The 20408-nt window shown below is 41.4% G+C and overlaps 1 protein-coding gene across 2 annotated transcripts in view; it reads right to left on the bottom strand.

The window, feature by feature from the left end:
- The window catches only part of LOC139163587 (peroxidasin homolog), a 128936-nt gene that overhangs the window by 24030 nt on the left and 84498 nt on the right, over window positions 1–20408 (bottom strand). For both annotated transcript variants that reach the window (XM_070744446.1, XM_070744445.1), the window contains exons 10-17: window positions 16595–16867; window positions 14461–14577; window positions 12553–12711; window positions 11014–11126; window positions 8706–8862; window positions 6997–7105; window positions 2799–2956; window positions 393–1896 (exon numbers count right to left, since the gene is read on the bottom strand). In XM_070744446.1, coding sequence (XP_070600547.1) covers window positions 393–1896; window positions 2799–2956; window positions 6997–7105; window positions 8706–8862; window positions 11014–11126; window positions 12553–12711; window positions 14461–14577; window positions 16595–16867 — 2590 coding nt within the window. The remainder of the gene's footprint in view (window positions 1–392; window positions 1897–2798; window positions 2957–6996; window positions 7106–8705; window positions 8863–11013; window positions 11127–12552; window positions 12712–14460; window positions 14578–16594; window positions 16868–20408) is intronic.

The raw sequence follows: 20408 nt of genomic DNA, 5'->3' as shown, positions 1-20408 counted from the left end.
GAAGGAGGAGATGGAGGCAGAGGGAGAAAGAGGAGATGAGATTGGAGAGGGAAAATAAAGGAGATGGAGACACAGAGTAAGAAGGAGAAAGAAGAGAGATGGAGAAAAGAGGAAGAAGGAAGGTGATGGAGACATAGAGTGAGAAGGAGAAAGAAGGAAGATGGAGATAGAAGGAGATGGAGGAGATGGAGGCAGAGGGGGAAAGAGGAGATGAGATTGGAGAGGAAAAGAAAGGAGATGGAGACACAGTGAGGAGAAAGAAGAGAGATGGAGAAAAGAGGAAGAAGGAAGGTGATGGAGACATCGAGTGAGAAGGAGAAAGAAGGGAGATGGAGATAGAAGGAGAAAGGAGATGGAGACTTCTCTAGCATCCATTGTCCAGGCTCCCATACCTCCTGAGTTTCTCCCTGATCTCCAGATTTTTAATTTCATTCCTGAGGTCATCAAACTCTTGAGCAGCGGTGAGGTTGCAGAAGACCCGGAAGTCGTTATAAGGAGGGATGCCGTGATCGCGTCCCCTCTGGATATTGATGGCTGCCAGGTCCAGGGAGACCGAGTGCACCATGGAAAACAGCTTCTCGGTCAGCTCCATATTCAGGAGTTCGGAAGGCACCCGCATTTTCCCAGGCACCCCGAAAAGGCCCCGCAGAAGGGGATCGATGCCGCCCTCCTGGATGATCCTGAACGGGGAGAAGAAGGCCTTGTGAAGCGGGACATGGCCTTGACGGATGGGCTTGAAAGTTTCATTCAACCGGTAGAGTTGCGGATGGATGAGGGTGTGGCCGAAGCGGAAAGCCGCGGTGGCAAAAACGTTCAGGATGCCAGCGTTGGTGGTGGGCTCGTAGCCTTTGTAGCCTCCCATGACCTTCATCCCAACTTCTCCAAGGATCTTGGGAAGCCAGTGCGCGTAGGTGATGTGCTGCATCAGGGCCCCCACAACCTTGCGCGCCTCGTGGTAGATGGTGTCCCCGTCCCAGTGAGGGTTCAAAGACCGGAGCTCGGCGGCCACCCGGTTATGCTCACGGAACCACAAGGTATGCATGGAAGTCAATGCCAGTTGTTCGTTGGCCCGGTGATCCCCGGCTAAGAAACACGGCACTGGACTCTCGCTTTCGTCCCGCATGCACTCCGTCGGCGGCCCGGTGGCGAAAGGCAGGAGGGGTTTCCCTGAACCCGGAGCCACCCGGCCCGACTTCAGAAACCCGTTCTGGTTGCTGAGGTTCCGCAGTTCGAGAGACTCCTGTTCGGTGCTGCCGTAGACGTTGGAAGCGTCGATGAAGGAGGTGAGGTGGTTGATCTGCTCCCGCGGGTAGACGGAGTTCAACAGCAGCGAGGTCATCCCGCTGCCACAGACGGGGCTGGAACGCACAAAGAACATGCACCGCCCTCGGCGTACCCGGGGGTCATTTTTGGGGATCATGACGGAGAAGCAAGGGGGGTCGTTGGTGCACACTTGACTGCAGGACGCCCCGTCCGAGAAGCGCGCCATGCTGATCGCCGCCACCGTCTGGTCCAGGTCGTGATCCAGAAACTGCCCCCACTGCATAAGCATGTGAGTGAAGCGGTCGTCCGGGGTGACGGTCTCCGTGCCAATCAGGGCGGTCGAGACCAAGCGAGGCAGAGGAAGGGGGAGATCCCTGGAATCGTCCGCCAAGGAGAAGCCCCGAGGGAGGTTGAACCCGTTTTGGTAAGCGGGCTTCAGCAGCCGTTGGAAGGCCGTGAGGGATGCGCCCCACATGGGGTGCTGGAGGTTATTGCAAGACCCGTCGTGGGTCCTGTACTTCTTATGGAAGCAGATGTCGGAGCAGTTGGGGGTGCGGCGGTGGGTGGAGCATCCCGATAGGTTGGCAATCATGTTCAGGTAGTGCGGGGAAACGAGGTCGTTGTAGCGATAGCCTGCAAGACAAGGTAAAATGTTGGACTGGAGTTAGAAACAGAATCAAAGTGGATGGACTACATTTGCTGAGCCGGGGTGGTGCAGCAGGTAGAGTGCTGTACTGCAGGCCACTGAAGCTGACTGTAGATCTGAAGGTCAGCGGTTCAAATCTCATCACTGGCTCAAGGTTGACTCAGCCTTCCATCCTTCCTAGGTGGGTAAAATGAGGACCCGGATTGTGGGGGCAATATGCTGGCTCTGTTAAAAAAGTGCTATTGCTAACATGTTGTAAGCCGCCCTGAGTCTAAGGAGAAGGGCGGCATAAAAATTGAATAAATAAATAATAAATAAATTTATCTATTATTATTATTGTTGTTATTGTTGTTATTATTGTTGTTGTTGTTATTGCTATTGTTGTTGTTGTTGTTGTTATTGTTATTGTTGTTATTATTATTATTATTATTATTATTATTATTTGCTTCCTTCCTTTATTATTTTCATAAATAATCAAGGTTCTGAACACATCTAACATAGAAACATAGAAGATTGATGGCAGAAAAACACCTCATGGTCCATCTAGTCTGCCCTTATACTATTTCCTGTATTTTATCTTAGTATGCATATATGTTTATCCCAGGCATGTTTAAATTCAGTTATTGTGGATTTACCAACCACGTCTGCAGGAAGTTTGTTCCAAGCATCTACTACTCTTTCAGTCAATTAATATTTTCTCACGTTGCTTCTGATCTTTCCCCCAACTGACCTCGGATTGTGCCCCCTTGTTCTTGTTTTCACTTTCCTATTAAAGACACTTCCCTCCTGAACCTTATTTAATCCTTTTAAGATGCAGTATTTCAATGTTTTGATCATGTCCCCCCTTTTTTAAGATTAAAAAAAGCAAGGACAATATTCCATGTTATACCCGTTCCATTCATGTCCACAAATAATCCTTGCTGGACGTGGTCCTGAATGAGTTGCAAGGTTCTTTCGAAGATTTCTCCAGCCCGAGCGGTCTCGATAGTATAGGGGTCCCGTGGGTATCTGAAAAGGGCCAGCAATTCGTTCGGTGTTTTGGGTCTCCTGTTTGGGAAGGATAAAAAATATGATTCTTTTAGTAGATCAGTTGATAATGTATTTCCTGTATTTCCTGTATTTTATCTTAGGATGCATATATGTTTATCCCAGGCATGTTTAAATTCAGTTATTGTGGATTTACCAACCACGTCTGCAGGAAGTTTGTTCCAAGCATCTACTACTCTTTCAGTAAAATCATATACAACATGGATGATTGGTTTTTAAATGAACTGGGATTTTAGAATATGATTCTTTTTATATTTTTACATGATTTACATGATTTTAGATTTGATGTTTCTTAGAAACATAGAAGATTGACAGCAGAAAAAGACCTCATGGTCCATCTAGTCTGCCCTTATACTATTTTCCTGTATTTTATCTTAGGATGGATATATGTTTATCCCAGGCATGTTTAAATTCAGTTACTGTGGATTTACCAATCACGGCTGCTGGGAGTTTGTTCCAAGCATCTACTGCTCTTTCAGTATTCTTAGTATTTTAGTATCTTAGTATCTTAGAGTATATTTAGTATCTTAGAGTCTTCGGAGAGGGACGGCATACAAATCTAATAAATTAAATTAAATTAAAATAAAATAAATCTTAAATGTTAGATTTCTCACATATTTTGTATTTGTCTTGCTGTAAGCCATCTTGAGTCTCAGGAGAAGGGCAGCATAGATAGATAGATAGATAGATAGATAGATAGATAGATAGATAGATAGATAGATAGATAGATAGATAGATAGATAGATAGATAGATAGATAGATAGATAAATAGGTAGGTAGGTAGGTAGGTAGATAGATAGATAGATAGATAGATAGATAGATAGATAGATAGATAGATAGATAGATAGATAGATAGAATAGAATAGAATAGAATAGAATAGAATAGGAATAGAATAGAATTTTATTGGCCAAGTGTGATTGGACACACAAGGAATTTGTCTTGGTGCATATGCTCTCAGCGTACATAAAATAAAATATACATTTTTTCAAGAATCATGTGGTACAACACTTAATGATTGTCATAGGGGTCAAATAAGCAATGAAGAAGCAATATTAATAAAAATCTTAGGATATAAGCAACGTTACAGATAGATAGATAGGTAGGTAGGTAGGTAGATTAATTGTAAATAATAGATATATTGCAAAAGTTGCAAACTTTCATTTCTGCATTGTAATATTTTTCCCCAATTAAATTCCTGACTGGTTGGTTGTTATCAATAGAAGAGAAGTGTTCAACTGCGGAGTCTTATTTTCTTGCAGATGTTTCATTACCCAACTAGGTAACGTTATCAATGCTGGAAGGAGGTGGCATTTGCAGAGATGAGGAAGAGGAGGAACATTATTTTATTTTGATGAATTTTTATGTCGCCCAACTCCCAAAGGACTCTGGGAGGATGACAACTGTGGTCTCTTCGGTGGTCTCTGAACTTGGTTATTTGGTTGCAGCCATTTCATTACCCAACTAGGCAACATCTTCCGTGCTTAGAAGGTATTATAAAAGCCACTATGTAGGACAGACAGACAGAATACGAACAGAACACATTGATGAACACCAACTAGGAGTCGACATGATGAAAATTTCTTCATTGCACAACACATGGACAGGCTTAAGTGGGAAACTGCAAGGAACTGTGAGAATTCCGGGAAGTTTGGCACTCTGGCGAATCAACCATCAACAGACACTTAAAGATAAACAATATCTTCATGCTATTTAAAAGAGGCAATCAGAAATTCCAAAATGGAAACAAAAAACTAGAACATCTCCTTGTAAGCAATCAACACCCAGATGAACAGAGAACACTGTTAAGTCTGTATATAACCAATGTTTAATACTAGACCAACAATCAAACAGTATACAATTCAACAATCAAGACACTACCTAATTTTTGGAAAAACTGAAACAAGAGAATTAGATCTAAATTTTGGAAGCCAGATGGCAAAGATAAGAAATATCTTATCTTATAACACAAAACTTAGTTTTTGTTTCTATCTTAAATACTGTACACATAACTTTATTTTATAGACATGGGCAACTTTAAGACTTGTGGACTCCCAGAATTCCTAGCTAGCTTTACGGGGAGTTGAAGTCCACAAGTCTTAAAGTTTCCAACGTTGGAGGCCCCTGTTATAGAATACGTGATTAGTGATGGGCGAACCCAACGGTGTTCGGGTTCGGCAAGTTCGGACGAACTTCGCGTAAAATTCGGCCGAACCCGAACTGAACCCGAACTCGAAGTCCAAATGCTACGTGACGTCAAAGCTCCGCCCTCGGAATCCCATTGTTTTTTATTTTTATGGATTTTTTATTTTTATTCATTTTTATTTTTATGAAAAAGGATGCCGCAGCGGCGCTGCAAGCAAAGGGAGGTCCTTTCACGTAAAAATAAACATATTTATTTTTATGTGAAAGGACCGCCCTTTGCTTGCAGTGCTGCTGCGGCATCCTTTTTCATAAAAATAACAATGTTTATTTTTACGTGAAAAGACCTCCCTTTGAAGGAGCTGAGGAATCCCTCCCACGAAGAGATTCCGGGGGCGGAGCTTTGACGTCACGTATACCGGCAGGTTGCTAAGGACGCCAAGGTGATCACTTCCTGGATTCCATGGAATAGTATTAAAACTTAGATAAAAGATATTTTGTTAATATTCACATTGATGTAATCTCTTACAGCAAGGTGGAGAAAAAGTTGTTTTATTCAGAGGTTTAAGAGTTGACAATGTTGTATAAATTTTATAGAATTTTTTAGATAAGGAAAGAGAGATAAGAGCCTCCATTGAATGAGTAAGAAGAAAAGAAAAGTTTTATATATGTTTGGTTATAAGCATTGTTATAGTGTTTGTAACTATGTATTGTTTTATTTCATGGTGGAGAAAAATGAAAAAAAAAACCTGAATAAAAAGAAACTACCAACTCAAACAATCCAATAGAAAAGGCAGCCTATATAAAATCGTAAACTCATCTTCCTAACTACCTCTCTATAAATATCTTTCTTACTATCCTTATCACCACTTATTACTACCTTTTAAATAATAAGATAAGATAGAAAAATGAAATATTTATAGTAATAAGATATAAATGTGTACATTGCATTTTTGTTACAAAGTAAGATATATACAGTATGTCAAAATACAATATCATGTAATAATTATTCCCATCCCTTTTTAAATTTATGTACCCCATTTTCCCTTCCCCCATTTACCTTTTGTTAACCAATAAACTTTATTTAAAAAGAAAAGAAAAGACAGCCTTATTAAGGAACCTGAAAGCACGCAGCCCTCCTTCAGTGGGTCGACCTCGGGAAAGGCACAGCATGCCGTAATTGCCACATCAGAATGAAATGACAGAAAAAGTTTTCTTCTTTAAGGCGACCCCAAATGAATCAAGGTCTCTCCTATTTATTGTGTTTTCACAGTTCTGACATGTGGTACAGAATAACCAATTCGTGAACGCCACATGCATTAAGCCATTCTCCAGCTACTATTCATTCCTTTCACCATATAAGGCTTCCCTTTAGGTAATTAACGGAAGCTACATTCTTTGCCTTTTTCCTGGATTGGAATGAGAGTGAGGCATATATATTTCCTTATATGGAAGTTAGCTATAGGTTTTTCTTCATCTTGTATACCGAGTCCATACATGGTCTGCAACTTGCTTAATCAGCCTAGACTTTGCTGCCTTTCCATAGAGGAAGAATTTAAGATTTTATTCAGCACATAATTAGGCTTATAACATCACTCTCCAGCAATATCTTATTCCTTAATTTCAGTGCTTATAAATCTATGATTACAACAGGAACCACCTAGAACACTCTCCTCAACACTGGCAGGGCAAACCAATTGTATATAAACAGAGACCGAACTCCTCACCCTTGAAGCACTGATGATGTTATCTAGTTGGGTGATGAAATGTCTGCAAGAAAACAACGAAGCTCAGAGAGCACCAAGGGCTCCATGGTTGATTGTTACCTGTTGCATCCACCTGTTGCATCGGCGTGGCAACAAATCTCATTCCATGTGAGTGAAATTCCCAATAGTCTTACTTGCTGAACAGTTCGGTGCGTGTCGAATTGATGGCAAAGTCCACACTGCTGATGGCTTCCTGGATGGAGGTGGCTACGAAGGTATCACCGCTCCTTCTGATATTTGTGGCTTTGTTTTCCCCGGTGAGAAAAAAAGAAAAGAACAAGGCCGCAATTAGTTTAATGGGTTCATTAAAATTCAGGAAGGGCTCGTTGGAGTAGCATCTCAACAGCTTGTAGATAACGCAGGTAAACCTTGCTTAGTGACTGCCTGGCGCAATGACGGTTCAAAGCTACAACAGTTGGATAAAACCAACTTTGCAAACGATTCTTGCATTTATAGCCAACGCAGCACCTCATGGTCACGTGATCTCCCTTTGCGACAGACAGTTAATCGGGAAGGCAGTTTATTTATTTATTTAATTAGAGTTGAAAGGGACCTTGCAGGTCATCAAGTCCAACCCTCTGCCCGAGCACGAAATCCTACACCTCTCCCCAGCCAGATGGCAGTCCAATCTCCTCTTGAAAATGTTCTTACGGAACATAAGAACATAAGAAGAGTCCTGCTGAATCAGGCCAAAGCCCATCGAGTCCAGCAGTCTGTGTCACACAGTGGCCACCAATTGTACATGGGGATCTTGAGTAGAAAGAGAAGGCAAAACCCTCCCTTTCCCTCGACCCCCAACAACTGGTACTCAAGGGAACCCTGCCTGCCTCAACCAACATAGAGGCAGCACATGGACATCTGTTTCAATAACCACCGATACACTTGGCATCCATGAATCTGTCTAATCCTGCCTTGAAGCTATCCAGGCTGACAGCTGTCACAACCTCTTCTGGAAAGGAATTCTATAAATCAACGACTCCCAGGGTAAAGAAATATTTCCCCTGATTTGTCCTCACTTTCTTACCTATGAGCTTTAGGGAGTGCCCTCTCATCCTAGTATTGTGTGATAGAGAAAACAATTTTTCTCTATCCACCCTTTCTATCCCATGCATGATTTTATACACTTCGATCAAGTCCCCCCTTAAACGCCGCCTTTCAAGGCTGAAGAGACCAAGGCGTTCCAACCTGGTTTCATAAGGGAGGGGCTCCATTTCCTTGATCATTCGTCTTGCCCTTTTTTGCACCTTTTCCAGTTCCATTACAGTGTTCCCTCGATTTTCGCGGGTTCGAACTTTGCGGTTTTTCAAAAAATATTATTTAAAAAATACTTCATGTTTTTTTCCCTATACCACGGTTTTTCCCACCCAATGACGTCATATGTCATCACCAAACTAATAATTTTTGCAAATAAATAACAAAAAAAATAATTATTGTTAATAAATAATTATGTTTATAAATATGAGGATCACTAAGTGTCTTATTCAATGGTGAGTACCAGTAATAATGGTGAGTAAATGGTTGTTAAAGGAATGGGAAATGGTAATTTAGGGGTTTAAAGTGTTAAGGGATGGGTTGTGATACTGTCTATAGCCAAAAATGGTGTATTTACTTCCGCATCTCTACTTCGCGGAAATTCGACTTTCGTGGGCGGTCTCGGAATGCATCCCCCGCGGAAATCGAGAGAACACTGTATATCCTTCTTGAGGTGCAGTGACCAGAACTGTACACAGCAAGTGTGGTCTCACCATCGATTTGTACAGAGGAAGGCTCCTTCCTATCTTTCCTTCTAAGCTGAAACAAAATAAAATTGGTGTTGAAGGAAGGATGTCTTTTTTTCTCTTACCGATGATGCTGAGCTGCATGGTGCTGGCGGTCAAGCCAGAACTACTCCTGGCTATGCATTCATATTGTCCTTGGTCTGCCAGACCCAAATCTCGGATGGATAACGTGCCTTCCTGGCTGATGTGGAACTTGCCACTTTCTGTGATCTGAATCTTGTCCTGGGGTAGAAAAAAACGGAAGAATCTGGAGCACGAATAGGAGTCTCTCTGGTGGGGAGGCCATGATCTGGTTCGCGGTCATCCCACCAAGGTCAAAAAAGTCAAAATGGCAAGTAAAGCCACGGACTTTATTAATTGATTGCATCAACCAAATCCAGAAATACTTCACGAGAAGAATCCTTCTCATCTCGAAACAAACCACTTTATTCCTCCAGACTTCAAATATTACGATTAGACGATTTACAACGATGTCGCCTGTGAACTGATTTAACTCTTGTTCATAAAATCATACACCCTAATGTCCTTCCTGTTAATGACTATTTCACCTTCAACAACAACACAAGAGCACATAATAGATACAATCTAATTGTAAATCGCTCCAAACTAGACTGCAGAAAATATGACTTCAGCAATAGAGTAATCAACACCTGGAACTCATTGTTTCTTCCCCAAATCCCAAAATCTTCAACCTAAAATTATCTACTGTCTCCTTTTCTAAGAGATCTGTAAGGGGTGTGCATATGTGATGGACGTGTCCACTAGTCAAGCAATTTTGGAAGAAAATTAAATATATTATTAAACAAATAATAGGTGCAAAAATACCATTAAACCCGGAACTCTTCCTCCTGGGAATAATTAAGCATAAAACTACTAAAAAAGACACTTGATACTACATATAACAACCGCAGCAAGAATCATATACACCCAACACTGGAAGCAGGAGACCCTCCCAACTATGTTTAATTTGATATCAAAGGTCTATGAGGTTGTAGAGATGACTAAGCTTACTTAAGAACTACAGGATAAAGATAACAAGGAATTCCACAATACTTGGGACAGGTGGTATGTCTGGATAACCAATTTTTTTTTAATACAAATACGTGTAACTAAAATCTTGATTGTGAATACACATTCAAATGAAAATGGAGAAAAATGGAGAGAATAAACAAACTGCTGTCAAATGTAAATATAGTTATTTTAATGAACCACTATACCACAGAATAAATATATTTGAAACGAAAGGAAACATAGAGAAATAGATATTGATAATTTAAGGAGACTAATGTGTATTAGTAAGTAGGAATTGAAAAGGTTGCAAATGAATAAGCTGCAAACAAAAAACATCCTGCTATATAGCAGGTATCCACTTTAAGTTCTTCTGATACCAAAGTTACTTAATGGATAAAGCATAACGCTTTATTTTGTCTTGTTTGTATGTATGTATGCTATCTTTTTATGTCATTTTGTTTTTATTAATGTAAATAACCAATAAAGATATTTATTTTTTAAAAAAAGTGCACCATTGTGCCTACCCTCCCTGTCCTACTCTCCTTTTATCTTTTCTATCTCTACTTTCTTTTTTAAAAAAAATAAATATATTTATTGAATTTTTTCAGTTTTAAAAAACAATACATAATCTTATTTACAGGTGAATCTATCACTACTTTCTACTTATGTTATGTTAATACAAACTATAACTCTATACTTGTTTGACAAACAAACAAACAAAAAAATAATAAAATAAAATAAATATAGGTAGCCTTTGATTTTTTATCAAAAATTGAGCCCAAGATTTCTCAGGGTAAGCCCGACACTTGTTAATAAGTGTCCCAAGTTGTTAAACTGAAACAGGGGTGACCCAAAGCATCATAAAATCATCTGCTATAACATCCTCTCAACGACTACTTCAGCTTCAACCACAACAACATAAGAGCACACAACAGACACAAACTTAAAGTAAGCCACTCTAAACTCGACTGCAGGAAATAAGACTCCAGTAACCAAGTAGCTGATGCCTGGACCTTACTACCTGATTCTCTAGTATCATCATCTAAGCCCCAAAACTTTACCCTTAGACTATCTACTGCTGACCTCTCCTGATTCCTAAGAGGTCAGTAATCCCACCTCACAGGATTGTTGTTGTGGGGGAACAATAGGGTGAAGCAGGAGGATTAGGTATGTTTACCGCCTCGACTTGTTTATAAAAGTCATAAAGGCAGGATATAAATAAAATAAATTAAATAAGAGAGACGTGAATTTAATTTGCTCTTCCTTCGAAATAAGGCATCCTCTGTTTTACATCAGAAGTCCACACACAATGTCCCTACAGAAAAGGGGATTCTGCTTGCGTTAAGTGACAAACCATCTGACCTTCGCCCACATTATCGTTGGCTGTGGGTCCCCTTGGGCGGTACAAGGGATCTCGATGTCTTGGCCAACTTCTGCAACCATATCTTGAGGGGGATGAAGAAATACGGGCATAACTGTTTAGGGAAGAGAAAGGGGCGAAAGCATGAAGTCAAGTTGAACCAGTGGAATGACATAATAATAGTGATAATAATGATGATGATGATAATGATGATGATAATGATAATAATGATGATAGTGATGATGATGATGATGATGATAATAATAATAATAATAATAATAATAATAATATTAATGCTCATCGTATTTTTCAAAAAACAGGTGAAAAATGGGCCCATCTTTCACAAAAATGTGATGCAGGAGGCCAAAAATGGCTATATTTGGTATATAAAATGCACCGACATTTCCACCCTCTTTTAGGGGGTTGAGGGGAAAAGAGGGCATCTTATACTCTGAAAAATATGGTATGCTGCTTTCCATGAGAACTTTTAGAACTGGCTTTGCTTCTTCTGTGCCTTTTTGGATCTATCCATAAAAGGACAGAAGGAAACTACCAGGATGGGGAAGAGGGGATCTGGAAGGATTACTACTACTACTACTACTACCATCACTCTACTAAACAAATAAATCCCTCAACCAGTGTTCCCTCTAATTTTCTTTGGGGGTGGGCGGAAAAGTATAGTGTCTGAGCGGCAGACCCTTCGGGACTGGGCGGCACAGAAATAATAAATAAATAAACAAACAAACAAACAAACAAACAAAAAACCCACCCTGTTTTGCCTCAGAGAATTTCAAAATAAAATACTGTACTGTGTGTCTATAACAGTGAGCTCATAATAGGGCAACTCTATCAATATCAAAATGCCACTTAAATAGTTGAGCTAGTTTCAAACTAGATTTTGATTTTCTTTCTCTCTTCCTTACTCCCATTCTTTTTCTTTCTCTCTTCCTTCCTCTCTTTTTTCTATCTGTTTCTCTCTCTTCCTCTCTTTCTCTCTCTCTCCTTCCCTCTCACTCTTTCCCTCTCGGCTTCTGGGCAGGTTTGGAAAACTCTGAGTTGATGATGATTTTTAAGTGAGCGATTGCTCACTGCTCAGCTTAGAGGGAACTATGCCCTCAACACTGTCAGACTCTTTACTAAATCTGCACTTCTATTTCTGCTAGTTTTTTCTCATCATTCCTATCAACTTTTTTCTCCCACTTAGGACCGTATGACTGTAACTTGTTGCTTGTATCCTAAGATTTTTATTAATATTAATTGCTTTTTCATTGCTTATTTGACCCCTATGATAATCATTAAGTGTTGTACCACATGATTCTTGACAAATGTATCTTTTTCTTTTATGTACGCTGAGAGCATCTGCACCAAGACAAATTCCTTGTGTGTCCAATCACACGGCCAATAAAATTCTATTCTATTCTATTCTATTCTATTCTACTCTACTCTACTCTACTCTACTCTACTCTATTTCTCTCCCCTTCTTCTCTTCCTCCTCCTTCTCCTCCCTGCGAGTACAAATACAACTTCCTTTGTACACTTACCCCGTGGGGTGACCTTGAGTCTCGCAGAAAATCTCTGGGCTCCCACAGCGTTGACAGCATGACACTCATAGTGGCCTTGATCCTGAAGGGACACTTGGACCATCCGGAGGGTTCCCGTGGAAAGGACACTGAATCTCCAACTGTTTGGTAACGGACCACCTATCAAAAAGAGGACGGTGTGAAAACATGGTGCCGTTGTGGGAGAAATTCTCCCATGAACTCTGAACTTCACTAAGGACGGACATGTCCCTTTTCCAAAAGGCAAGTGGGCTTTGTTTTTTTTCTTGAAGACGTTTCGCTTCTCACCCAAGAAGCTTCTTCAGTTCTGATAGCGAGAGCTGAAGAAGAGTCTTCGATGAGAAGCGAAACACCTTCAAGGAAAAAACAAAGTCTGGTTGCCTTTTGGAAAAGCACCATTGGGACATACTGTGACTTGCATGGCTTTGTGCTCCCTTTTATTTATTTATTTTATTTATTTATTTATTTTGTCCAATACACAATAAGGGTTTTAGTGGGTATATATCAATATACACATAGTAAAATACATGATGAAGGTTATAGAGGAGATACTCATAGTAAAATATATCTAAGAAATAATAGAAAAGAAGAAAAAGTAATAGAACATATCAATGAAAGAATAGAAGAGATATAGGAATAGAAGAAAGAAATATGAGATATAGGAGAGCAATAGGACAGGGGATGGAAGGCACTCTAGTGCACTTGTACTTGCCCCTTACTGACCTCTTAGGAATCTGGATAGGTCAACCGTAGATAATCTAAGGGTAAAGTGTTGGGGGTTTGGGGATGACACTATGGAGTCCGGTAATGAGTTCCACACTTTGACAAGTCAGTTACTGAAGTCATATTTTTTACAGTCAAGTTTGGAGCGGTTAATATTAAGTTTAAATCTGTTGTGTGCTCTTGTGTTGTTGTGGTTGAAGCTGAAGTAGTCGCCGACAGGCAGGACGTTGCAGCATATGATCTTGTGGGCAATACTTAGATTTTGTTTAAGGCGTCTTAGTTCTAAACTTTCTAGGCCCAGGATTGAAAGTCTAATCTCATAGGGTGTTCTGTTTCGAGTGGAGGAGTGAAGAGCTCTTCTGGTGAAGTATCTTTGGACATTTTCAAGGGTGTTAATGTCTGAGATGCGATATGGGTTCCAAACAGATGAGCTGCATTCGAGGATGGGTCTGGCGAAAGTTTTGTAAGCTCTGGTAAGTAGTGTGAGATTGCCAGAGCAAAAGCTACGTAGGATTAGGTTTACAACTCTTGAAGCCTTCTTGGCTATATTGTTGCAGTGGGCTTTGGCACTTAAATCTTTTGTTATTATTAGTATACCAAGGTCCTTAACCGAGTGGGGATTATCTGTGATAATTTGATTATTCAGTTCGTATTTGGAGTTCAGATTCTTCTTCCCAATGTGTAGGACAGAGCATTTGCTAGCATTTGCCTCCCAGAAGGCTTGTACTAGACCTACTAGGGCAATGATGGCAAACCTATGGCACGGGTGGCACAGGTGGCACGCGGAGCCATATCTGCTGGCACGCAAGCCATTGCCCTAGCTCAGCTCCAACCTGCATGTGTGTGCCGGCCAGCTGATTTTTGGCTCGCACAGAGGCTCTGGAAGGACGTTTTTGGCATCCAGAGAGCCTCCGGGGGAATGGGGGAGGGCGTTTTTACCCTCCCCCGGCTCCAGGGAAGCCTTTGGAGCCTGGGTAGAGCAAAACAGGAGCCTAATGGGCCCTCCAGAAGTTGGGAAACAGGCTGTTTCCAGCCTCCAGAGGGTTTCCGGGGGAACGGGAGAAGCTGTTTTCAACTCCCAGAATTCCTAAGCCAATCATGCTAGCTTAGGAATTCTGGGAGTTTGAAGTCCTTGTGTCATAGAAGATAGCAATGCCAAGGAAATACCTTCTTTTGTCCAAGATACGACCGGGCGAGGTTGTCCATCTGCAGAGCAGGGAAAATCCACATTTTGACCCTCGGACATGGTCTGATCAGTGGGAGCTATTAAAAACTTGGGTGTTTCTGGAGGAGGGAAAGAGACAATTGCTGTAAAAGATTTGTGGGAACGTTCCACCGAGCACCAAAGGCTAAATGAAAATCTCAGAGAAAGATTGAGAAGGCCAGATAAGGGGAAGATTTCTCAACTTCAGCCACAGAAGAAGTTGTTTATTATTATTATTATTATTATTATTATTATTATTATTATTATTAATTGGATTTGTATGCCGCCCCTCTCCATAGACTCGGGGTGGATAACAACAATGATAAAAACAGCATGTAACAATCCAGTACTAAAACAACTAAAAACCCTTATTATAAAACAAAACATACACACAAACATACCATGCATACATTGTAAAGGCCTAGGGAAAAGGAATATCTCAGTTCCCCCATGCCTGACGGCAGAGGTGGGTTTTAAGGAGCTTACGAAAGGCGAGGAGGGTGGGGGCAATTCTAATCTCTGGGTAGAGCTGGTTCCAGAGGGCCAGGGCCACCACAGAGAAAGCTCTTCCCCTGGGTCCCGCCAAACGACATTGCTTAGTTGACTGGACTCAGAGAAGGCTCATTCTGTGGGACCTAATTGGTCGCTGGGATTCGTGTGGCAGAAGACGGTCCCGGAGATAAGTTTGGACTTCAACTACAATGAACTCCGACATCTTTATTCCAAGCGAGACAATAGTTAATGGTGAGCTTTGCCCTGTTTTACGACCTTTTTTGCTGCACTTGTTACATGAACTGGCCAGAATATCACTGGGCTCCAGCTACCAGCCCTGGACGATATCTTCACATTTATATTGCTTCAAAGCCCACTTCAACAACATCGCTAAGAAGGCTTCAAGAGTTGTAAACCTAATCCAACGTAGCTTCTGCTCTGGAAATCTCACACTACTTACCAGAGCTTACAAAACTTTCACCAGACCCATCCTAGAATACAGTTCATCTGTTTGAAACCCATACCGCATCTCAGACATTAACACCCTTGAAAATGTCCAAAGATACTTCCCAAGAAGAGCCCTTCATTCCTCCACTCTAAACAGAATTCCCTACGAGACTAGACTTTCAATCCTGGGTCTTGAAAGCTTAGAACTACAATGCCTTAAACAAGATCTAAGTATTGCCCACAAGATCATATGCTGCAATGTCCTGCCTGTCAAAGACTACTTCAGCTTCAACCATAACAACACAAGAGCACACAACAGATTCAAGCTTAATATTAACCGTTCCAAACTTGACTGTAAAAAATATGACTTTAGTAATCGGGTTGTTGAAGCATGGAAATCATTACCGGACTCCGTAGTATCAACTCCTAACCCGCAACATTTTACCCTATCGGTCTGTCTATCTATTGGTCTGTCTGTCTGTCTGTCTGTCTGTCTGTCTGTCTGTCTCTATCTATCTATCTATCTATCTATCTATCTATCTATCTATCTATCTATCTATCTATCTATCTATCTTATTTATTTACTTACTTTACTTATTTACTTTATTTATTTGTTTGTTTGTTTGTTTATTATTTATTTATTTATGTGACCTGTATACCGCCCAACTCCTCATGGACTCTGGGCGGCAAACAACAATATAAAACAATAGACATAGCAATATAAAACAGTAAAAAAAAACAGTTATGAAACCCTCAATTTAAAACATGCATCCATTCAGCAATGTAAAAACAGCAATCAAAATATTATAAAACATTCATCCATACGGAAGGGATAAGACGGAGCCATTCAGGGCTCCAGGCCTGCTGGAAAAGCCATGTTTTTATGGCCTTCTGGAAAGCCAAGAAGGTGGTGGTGATCGTGCGGATCTCAGCGGGAAGTTGGTTCCATAGAGCCAGAGCCACCACAGAGAAGACTCTCCCACGCAGTCCCACCAGCCGACATTGTCTGGCCGAAGGAACCCTGAGAAGGCCAACTCTGGATGGAACCGTGAGAAGGCCAACTTTCAACTTTGAAAGGGACGCTAGACGAGAATTCTCTATACCCAACTTTGATCTAATTTATCCCCTAGATTTGGCTGATAATATTCCCACAACTACCTTGCACAATGATATTTGCCGTTGCCATGATGGAGCCTTCTCTGTTGCTGGCTTTGCAGCTGTATTTGCCTTCGTCTGACAAAGTGACGTTTTGGATGTAGAGGCCACCGGAGCTGGTGATGTTGAAGCGTGGATTTTGGGGCAAGGGCGATCCTGAGCTCAGCATCCAGACAACGCGAGGCTGGGGGTGTCCTGACACCCCACATTCTAGAGTCACACTCTCCCCCACCAGGACTTCTGTGTTCTGGGGCTGGATGACAAATGTAGGTTTGGCTGAAAACGAAAGGGAGGAGAAACGCCGTGTTAATCAAGAAACTCAGATCATTTCAGTATATTCTGATTCAATATAGAGTAGCAGAGTTGGAAGGGATCCCTTAGGTGGTAATAATAATAATAATAATAATAATAATAATAATAATAATAATAATAATAATAATAATAATAAATAATAATAATAATAATAATAATAATAATAATAATAATAATAATAATAATTGTTCTGCCGGGCTCTATGGTATGAGTCTCCCGAAAATTCAAGGGTACAAATTTCAGACACGCACGCACTTGAAAGTTCAAAAACAATGTTCTTTATCACAAAATTCAAAAGAAACAAAGCACCCTTTTTTGTATTGCAAAGAGCACTCTTCCCAAAATAACCTTGTGAGCTGTACAAGCCCCTTAAACAGTCTTTAAGTACTTAGCTAGCAGCTGTGAAGAAACATCATAGCCCTCCTTCTTCCATGAAGTGAAACACACACACTTTGCTCTGCTTTGGTTTCAAAGTCTTGAAAAATCAACAAAGTCTAGAAACAGCAAGGCACGGTCCTGAAGAATTGCGATCAGATAATCTTCCACAACGGCCAAGCCAGCACGCTGCTATTTATATCAGCAGCTCTAATTACTGGAACCCCACCCAAACACAGGTGGCCTCTCTTATCTCCTGTAATATTTCTGTAATTGGTCTCTTCTATGCTAACTCTGCGCATGCGTGGATCCAACACTTCCTCATCTGAATCAACCGAAGATAATGGAGATTGGTTTCCTGGGCTGTGTGCCAAGCCCCCCTCTTCCAAGTCACCCCCACCTTCTTCTTTGTCCAAGGAAATTGCACTACCTGACTCTGTCGGCAATAAAACAGGCCTATGACATGTTGATGTTTCCCATGCATCCACCTCCACATTCCTTGAGCCAGAGCCAATCACAACAACAACATCTACAACAACAACAACAACAAATAATAATAATAATAATAATAATAATAATAACAACAACTTGTAAGCCACACCCACAAAATAAGCCACTCCCACAGTGTGGTACCCTGTTTCCCTGAAAATAAGACCGCGTCTTATATTAATTTTTGCTCCCAAAGGTGTGATAGGTCTTATTTTCAGGGTATGTCTTATTTTTTTTCAATGAGGAAGAATTCATATTTATTGCTGAACAACAACAAAAAGGAAAATTAATTATATACCGTACAGTAGTTGTCATCACAAACCAGCATAACCAGACAAACTGTGAATCCTATCAAGAATTTCTTACTACTACCGTACCATTATGTACTACTACCATGTTGGATGTGTTTTAAATCTGATCGATGCAGCGTTTTGGGATGTAATTTATGGACAGCAGTGTTATATATGTTCTGTATGGGAATGCTGCGAAACGAAACACCTCCTACGTCTTACTTTCGGGGGATTATTATTATTATTGTTGTTGTTATTATTATTATTGTTGTTATTATTATTATTATTATTATTATTATTAATTAGACTGGTATGCCGCCCTTCTCCGAGGATGCCTTATATTAGGCCCTTCCACAGAGTTGGCCTTCTCCGGGTCCCGTCGACTAAACAATATCGTTTGGCGGGTCCCAGGGGAAGAGCCTTCTCTGTGGCGGCCCTGACCTTCTGGAACCAGCTCCCCCCTGAGATTAGAACTGCCCCCACCCTCCTTGCCTTCCGCAAACTCCTTAAAACCCACCTCTACCATCAGGCATGGGGGAACTGAAATATCTTCCCCAGGCCTATACTGTTTATGTATGGTATGTTGTGTGAATGTTTTTTTAAATTATGGGTTTTTAGCTTTCTAATTATTGAATTTGTATTATATATTGTTTTCTGTTGCTGTTGTGAGGGGCGGCATACAAATTTAATAAATAAATAAATAAACAAATAAATAAATATTAGGCAACTCTATGAAACCTCTCCTATGTCTTACTTTGGGAGTGACTTATTTTCAGGGAAACAGGGTAGTAAACAATTTTGCAGCCTTCACTGGTTCTAACTCACCTCGCCACCAGTTCGCTTCATCCCGTGCCACGCAGCCATGCCAGCACAGTGCCGAAAATTCATAAAAAATCCCCCCCAAGCCAAAAATAAGATGGCAACGCATGCACGGTGCGTGAAACTCAGCTTCGGCACATGCACAAAAGAAAAAAATCAGCAAAAAGAAAATCCAAAAGAAAGTTGGACCGGCACAAACAGAACCGGCTCCATAACACCACCAATAATTTGCTAAGCGGTTCTACAGACCCGGTGCAAACCAGGAGGAACCCAGTTTTGATTCACTCACTCAAAACCCTTTTGGTTTTTCACTCATTTGCATTTGATGGGATGGCGAATCTCCACCGCATAACAATGGTGAGTTTGCAAACTTTCCACAATTGGCCCGGCTTCATCAACAATAGAGGTCAAGATGCTACTACCGGATTTCATTGACCCATCCTAAAACTGTTCTGTCTGGGTCACTCCGGAAGCCAAGACCAACCCAAAAAGAGAAGCCAGACACACCGGTAAAAGGCAAAGGCAGTTTATAAAATTCAAGAAAAACACAGGTAACAGAAAATGTCCTTACAAACAGGAAAACGCTGTATCTTCAAATATATCCACGAAGGCAAAAGTCCATGCAGCAATACAGGATTCTTGCTGCCAAGACGAGGCTGTAGATAGCAGACCTACACCTCCCACAGGTCTTCCAAACTGCTGGGCCACAAGCCAGGAACAGAGACGTCAAGAACAAAGCAGGACACCGTAACTCCAACTGATAACACTCCACATAGCTTTAAGGGCTTGCCTGCCTTTTAAACCCTGCTAAGGAGAACCACACCCAAGCCCAGCTGTTCCTAATTCAGTGCTGATAATACTTCTTTAATTGCTCCTTTCTCTGATCTGAATGTCTCTGTCGCATGTCAATGATGGCTTGAGCTTCATCACCTAATGACTCCAAGCTACTGGCTGGGGAGAGCCCTACCCGGGGCTCTCCTGCTGTTCTCCTTCGTCCCATTCTTGACTTTCCTCTCCCCCGTCCAACTGCTCAGCCCCCTCCTCTTCGCTGTCATCCTCCTCCGGGCCTGGAGCCAGCAGAGACACAGCTGGTCCCTGAGCAGTCTCAGGCTGAACCACAACAAAAACCAGCGCAAAGAATTTGTCCGTCTGGTTCTCATAGACTAGGGGTAGGCAAAGATGACTCTTCTATCACATATGGACTTCAACTCCCAGAATTCCTGAGCTAGTATGATTGGCTCAGGAATTCTGGGAGTTGAAGTCCACAAGTCATAGAAGAGACAAATTTGCCTACTCCTGTTGTAGACCATCGATGGCGAACCTTTTTCGACTTGGGTGCCAAAATGGTGCGCATGATAGTGTCCTAATGCGTGCCCACACCCATAATGCAATGCCCTCCTCCGTGCATGCGCAGAATCCTCTGCAGTGCCCCTCACTCATGTGCACAGGCCTCACTGAAGCCTTCGGACTTCCGGTAGGCCTGTTGGGTGATTTTTCGCCATCTCCAGGGTTCAGGAAGCTTTCCTGAAGCC

The sequence above is a fragment of the Erythrolamprus reginae genome, chromosome 3 (genome assembly GCF_031021105.1).
Source record: "Erythrolamprus reginae isolate rEryReg1 chromosome 3, rEryReg1.hap1, whole genome shotgun sequence".
Classification (NCBI taxonomy): domain Eukaryota; kingdom Metazoa; phylum Chordata; class Lepidosauria; order Squamata; family Dipsadidae; genus Erythrolamprus; species Erythrolamprus reginae.
The sequence above is the reverse complement of the archived record's forward strand: the minus strand, read 5'-3'. Positions and strand labels throughout refer to the sequence as shown.